This window comes from Mandrillus leucophaeus, unplaced genomic scaffold (assembly GCF_000951045.1).
Source record: "Mandrillus leucophaeus isolate KB7577 unplaced genomic scaffold, Mleu.le_1.0 Scaffold112, whole genome shotgun sequence".
NCBI lineage: Eukaryota > Metazoa > Chordata > Mammalia > Primates > Cercopithecidae > Mandrillus > Mandrillus leucophaeus.
Window position 1 is genome coordinate 1,766,813 of NW_012099432.1, and position 6,212 is coordinate 1,773,024.

Below are 6,212 nucleotides of genomic sequence, written 5' to 3' on the forward strand. Positions count from 1 at the left end.
GTGCTGGAATTACAGGCATGAGCCACTGCGCCCGGCCCTTATCCCTCTTTTCTAGGTTGATCTCCCTGGAGGCCACCAGTTCAGCCTTCTCACCCCAGGACCTGAGGGTCACCTGAACGGACCGTTTCAGTGTCCGCCGAACATGCTTAGAAGCTGTTAAAGCTGACTGTTCCCTCTGCCTAAAAACGCCCCTGATTAAGAAAGAACTGCACTTAAGTTCAGTCATGGAAAGCAACATGAAACCCAAGTCCAAGTTCACGGAACTAACACATCCAAGGACAAAGCTGTACCCGGGGACAACCGTGTGGGCGGGACCCCACCTCCCTCTCTCCTCCCTCAGGCAGGCAGGTGGTGTGCAAGCCTCCTTTCCTTAGTGGTACCCAAAACACCGAGGATGGGAGAATGATGAACACATTGATTGGCCGGCCCTGGACTGGAGTACATTTTCAATCAGTTAGGACTTATTTTGGTATCCGTCATAGAAAACCCCCCAAACCGGCAGCTTACACAAGGTAGAAGTTGAGATTGGTTCTCTCCCTTCTCTCCCCCATTTACAAGTCTGTGTTGACATCTGGCTCTGCTATCATCAGGGAACCAGGCTACTGTCATCCCTAAGGGACTGCACTCGTCTGTACATGTAGCAGTGTGGCTGCCAGGGCTCCAGCCATCACGCCCACATTCCAGGAAATAGGAAGGGGGAAGAAAGGTTGTACTTGTCATTTAAGAATCCTTCTAGAAGTGTCATGTAACACTTCCACGTACATTTCACGGGCCAGACCTTAACTACAAGGGCAGCTGGGAAGTGTTGTGGTTTAGCTCCCAAAGTGCTAGGATTACAGGCATGAGCCACTGCGCCAGGCCAAATTTTTTAATTTTTTTGTAGAGAAGGGGTCTTGCCGTGTTCCCCAGGCTGGTCTCCAACTCCTGGGCTCAAGTGACCTGCCTGCCTCTGCCTCCTACAGTGCTGGGATTGCAGGCCTGAGCCACTGCACTGGCCGGCTTATCTTTTTAAGTCCTGGAACAAAAGTTGCTTCCGTCCTCCATGAAGCACACTCTGGTGTGGCTCCTGTCACAATCTGGGCCTCTCTCTAGTTCTAGAGTGTTGTCTGCTTTTGTGTGGACTCCTCCGTCAGCAGTGGGAGGAGAGCCACGTCACTTGTGTCTTGTCTCTCTGGTGCCTAGCAGAGTCTGGGCACACCGTGGCACTCAAACATACCCCCTGAATGAATAAGGGCCAGCCTCGTAACACCTGGGAGCTGTCATCGAATACAGCAGTGTCATCTGTCCCATCTTGCCACAGATGTGAAACTGCAGGCCTGGCATGGATAAGTCGACTCCCGTTGGTTACTGAGCTGAGGCCACTCTAGGAGCTGAGGCCAAAATCAGGAGAAAAAGAAATCCAGTAAAAAAAAAAAAAAAAAAAAAAAGCCAGGCGTGGTGGCTCACACCTGTAATCCCAGCACTTCGGGAGGCCGAGGTGGGTGGATCACAAAGTCAGGAGATTGAGACCATCCTGGCTAACATGGTGAAACCCCATCTCTACTAAAAATATAAAACATTAGCCGGGCGTGGTGGCAGCTACTCAGGAGGCTGAGGCAGGAGAATGGTGTGAACCCGGGAGGCGGAGCTTGCAGTGAGCTGGGATCACATCACTGCACTCCAGCCTGGGCGACAGCGAGACCCCGTCTCAAAAAAAAAAAAAGAAGTCTAGCTGGGCACGGTGGTTCACACATGTAATTCCAACACTTTGGGAGGCTGAGGTGGGTGGATCACCTGAGGTCAGGAGTTCAAGACCAGCCTGACCACCATGGTGAAACGCCATCTCTACTAAATACAAAAAATTAGCTGGGAGTGGTGACACATGCCTGTAATCCCAGCTACTTGGGACGCTGAGGCAGGAGAATCGCTTGAACCCGGGAGGCAGAGGTTGCTGTGAGCTGACATTGTGCCATTGCACTCCAGCCTGGGCAACAAGAATGAAACTCTGTCTTAAAAAAAAAAAAAAAAAAAAAATCTACGTGCACACATTTCCTTTGAAACGGATCCGACCACAGCAGATGCCCGCTGGGTGGAAGACACAGCCACGAGGCTCCTGGCTACCACTCGGTGTCCACCAGGCTCCAGAGGTAGTCGCTGATGAATTTCCTGGAGAGCTGGGTGCTGTCCAGGTGGATGGGCTGGGCCACACTGGGGCCATGATGGACTGAGGCACAGATGTAAGGAAAGCCTGGGACACACAGCCCCTCACACAACCCCATGGGGAAAAGGATACTGCCTTTACTTTTTTTTTTTTTTTTAGAGACAAAAGTCTCATTCTGTAGGCCAGACTGGAGTGCAGTGGCGCAATCTCAGCTCATTGCAACCTCTGCCTCCTGGGGTTAAGCGATTCTCATGCCTCGGCCTCCTGAGGAGCTGGGACTACAGGCATATGCAACCATATCTGACTAGGGGTGATCTGCCCACCTCGGCCTCCCAAAGTGCTGGGATTACAGGCGTGAACCACCACACCTGGGCTGCTATACTTTACTGTATATGTATTGTAGTCACGGGGTCTCACTGATACCCAGGCTGGTCTCAAACTCCTGGCCTCAAGTGATCCTCCCACCTCAGCCTCCCAGGTAGCTGGGACTACAGGTGCACACTACCACACCTGGCTAATTTTTACAGGGTCTTGCTATGCACCATTTTACATCCCTACCTACGGTGCATAAGGGTTAAAATGGCTCCCCAAAAAGGATACTGCCTTTGATCATCCCTGGTTCACACTCATAATCCCACTCAATTTTACTAATTTGGTGGTAAAGTTGAGCCACGTACCTACAGGAAGACAAAAAGAAAGAAAGGAAGTTACCCAGCACTGACTTCAACCAAGAGCCGGACAGCACAAGGAGGCACGGGCAGGCACACGCTTTGGCAGAACCTACACGGCCGAGGGGATTGTGACTGTCGTGTCCTCGTCGACCTCCTTCTCCTGTCGCTCCAGATCTGCCTCGATCTCCTTGAGCTCTTCCAGCTCTCTGGTGAGCTGAGTAGGACAGGTCGTTAAGGACCCCAGCTTCTGAGAGGGCTGCCCCTGCGCTAACTGCAGCTGGGAGGCCCGGTGTCTTGGCTCTATCTACACATACTTTCTACTTTGAGTCAGAGTTTTGCTTTGTCACCCAGGCTGGAGTGCAGTGGCGTGATCTCAGCTCACTGCAACCTCCGCCTCCCAGGTTCAAGTGATTCTCAAGCCCCTGCCTCCTGAGTAGCTGGAATTATAGGCACACACCACCACCTCCTGCTAATTCGTGTATTTTTAGTAGAGGCAGGATTTCACCATGTTGGCCAGGCTGGTCTCGAACTCCTGACCTCAAGTGATCTGTCTGCTTCAGCCTCCCAAAGTGCTGTGATTACAGGTGTGAGTCACTGTGCCTGGTCTTTTCTTTCTGTTTTTTTTTTTGAGACAGGGTCTTGCTCTGTCACCCAGGTTGGAGTGCAGCCTCAACCTCCCAGGCCCAAGTAATCCTTCCACCTCGGCCTCCCAAGTAGCTGAGACTACAGGCGTGTACCACCATGCCCAGCTTGCTTGCTTATTTATTCATGTATTTATTTATTTACTTATTGAGACAAAGTCTCACTCTGTTGCCCAGGCTGGAGTGCAGTGGCGCGATCTCAGCTCACTGCAAGCTCCGCCTCCTGGGCTCACGGCATTCTCCTGCCTCAGCCTCCTGAGTAGCTGGAAACAGGCACCGGACACCACGCCCGGCTAATTTTTTTTGTATTTTTAGTAGAGACGGGGTTTCACTGTGTTAGCCAGGATTGTCTCGATCTCCTGACCTCGTGATCCGCCCGCCTCAGCCTCCCAAAGTGCTGGGATTACAGGCGTGAGCCACCGCGCCCGGCTTAATTTTTTTATTCTTGTAGAGACAGGGTCTCTGTTGCCCAGGCTGGTGTCCAACTCCTGGGCAACAGGATCCTCCCACCTGGGCTTCCCAACGTGCTGGGATTATAGGCGCGGGCCACTGCGGCTGGCCCTATGCGTGTTTTCTAGCAAGGCTGACCCCTAGCAGAAAAGGATATAGGAGGCTGGCCTTCAGATGGGCGTCCTCCTCCCCAGCCTCCTGAAGCCCGGTTTCCAGCTGCTGCAGCTCCACGCCTCCCTGGTGCACCTGCTCTTTTGCGTTGAGAAGGTTCTGGGCCACTTCCTTTTCCATGGTGAGGATCTCTGCAGGGTGGAGAGAAGCAGGCTCCCTAGGGTCTGTCCTTCCCCAGGGAGAGCAGAGAGAAGGTGGTTCACCACCTCCACTGGCAAGAAACATGCCCCTTCTTGTCTGAAGCCCTGTGTCCAGAGAGTTCCACTGGCAACTTGTACAACTACTGTTTCACCAAAACACATTTAAATACACCAAAGATAAAACCTCATCCTTCTTCAAACACCTAAAATAGTTTATAACAAAATAGTTGGCCAGACATGGTGGCTCATGCCTGTAATCCCAGCACTTTGGGAGCCTGAGGCAGGAGGATTGCTTGAGGCCAAGAGTTCAGGCCTGGGCAACATAGGGAGATCCTCTCTCTACAAAACTAAAAAAATTAGGCTGGGCGTGGTGGTTTACACCTGTAATCCCAGAACTTTGGGAGGTCGAAGCCGGGCAGATCACCTGAGGTCGGGAGTTCAGGACCAGCCTTGTCAACGTGGTAAAATCCCGTCACTATTAAAAACACAAAAAATTAGCTGGATGTGGTGGCAGGTGCCTGTAATCCTAGCTACTTGGGAGGCTGAGGCAGGAGAATTACTTGAACCCAGGAGGTGGAGGCTGCAGTGAGCCGAGATCGCACCACTGTACTCCAGCCTAGGCGGCTGAGTGAAACTCCATCTCAAAAAAACAAAAAAAAAAAGGTTGGGCACAGTGGCTCACACCTGTAATCCCAGCATTTTGGGAGGCCGGGGCAGGCAGATCACCTGAGGTTGGGAGTTCGAGACTAGCCTGACCAACATGGAGAAACCCCATCTCTACCAAAAATACAAAATTAGCCGGGTGTGGTGGTGCATGCCTGTAATCCCAGCTACTCAGGAGACTGAGGCAGGAGAATCACTTGAACCCAGGAGGCGGAGGCTGCAGTGAGTTGAGATCGCGTCATTGTACTCCAGCCTGGGCAACAAGAGCGAAACTCCGTCTTAAAAAAAAAAAAAAAAGTGAAAAAAAATTAGCCGGCTGTGGTGGCGCAGGTCTGCAATCCTAGCTGCTTGGGAGGCTGAGGTGGGAGGATCCCGTGAGCCCAGGATGTTGAGGCTGCAGTGATCCAAGATGGCACCACTGCATTCCAGTCTGAGTGACAGAGTGAGACTGTCTCACACAAAGACACACACACACACACTCACACACACGTTTATAGCAAGAAGCACAGGACTCACTTTCCACATCCAATGAGCCTTGCAAGCCTGGTAGCTCCCTTCCTCCTGCTCAGCTCCACTCCTCATCTTCCTCATGCAGGTCCCCCATCCCTCCGAGACCACCCTAACAGCTTTCCTGCTGCTCCTCCTACCCCGCCTGATGTTTTGGTCGCTCCCTAAGCCAATCTGCCAATCCATTCTGCTCTCTGCTGCATGAGAGGCCCAGTGGGAAGTCACTCCCCTGCTCAAAGACCTACCATGGCTCCCCAGTGTCTCCAGGATAAAGCCCAGATCTCCTTTTACATCTTCACAATCCTAAACAGCCTTCTTTCTCCCTACCATGAACTTTTCTCTCTGTTCATCATTTTGCACACACGCCTTGGTTCTCACCTGGGCCTCTGTGCTCCATGGAATGTCCCCATGCTCCCGCCCAGCAGGCACACCCATACCTGGCCTTCAAGGCCTCCTGGGTGATGCCCAGCTCAGGCAGTGGGGCGCTCTCCTCTGCCTCCCAGAGTGCAGCTGTGCTTCCAGGACAGCCCCGGCACACTAAATTATTCCTTCCTCACCTTTCTACTTCAAATCAGATACCGCATCTTCTATTCACTTTTTGTCTCCAGCACCTACCCGAAATAAAAATGTGTTGAGGCCGGGTGCGGTGGCTCAAGCCTGTAATCCCAGCACTTTGGGAGGCCGAGACGGGCGGATCACGAGGTTAGATCGAGACCATCCTGGCTAACACGGTGAAACCCTGTCTCTACTAAAAAATACAAAAAACTAGCCGGGCGAGGTGGCGGGCGCCTGTAGTCCCAGCTACTCGGGAGGCTGAGGCAGGAGAATG

At 52.4% G+C, this 6,212-nt stretch overlaps 1 protein-coding gene across 2 annotated transcripts in view; it reads right to left on the reverse strand.

Moving 5' to 3' along the window:
- Window positions 1-854: 854 nt before the first annotated feature.
- The window catches only part of SPC24 (SPC24, NDC80 kinetochore complex component), an 11,183-nt gene continuing 5,825 nt past the window's right edge, over window positions 855-6,212 (reverse strand). Inside the window, exons 2-5 of one of the 2 annotated variants that reach the window (XM_011994781.1) lie at window positions 4,060-4,204; window positions 2,925-3,029; window positions 2,741-2,817; window positions 855-2,203 (exon numbers count right to left, since the gene is read on the reverse strand). In XM_011994781.1, the coding sequence (XP_011850171.1) occupies window positions 2,097-2,203; window positions 2,741-2,817; window positions 2,925-3,029; window positions 4,060-4,204 (434 nt within the window). In that variant the 3' untranslated portion in view covers window positions 855-2,096. Of the gene's footprint in view, window positions 2,204-2,740; window positions 2,818-2,924; window positions 3,030-4,059; window positions 4,319-6,212 lie in introns of both variants that reach the window. The other variant, XM_011994774.1, reaches the window with a different exon arrangement.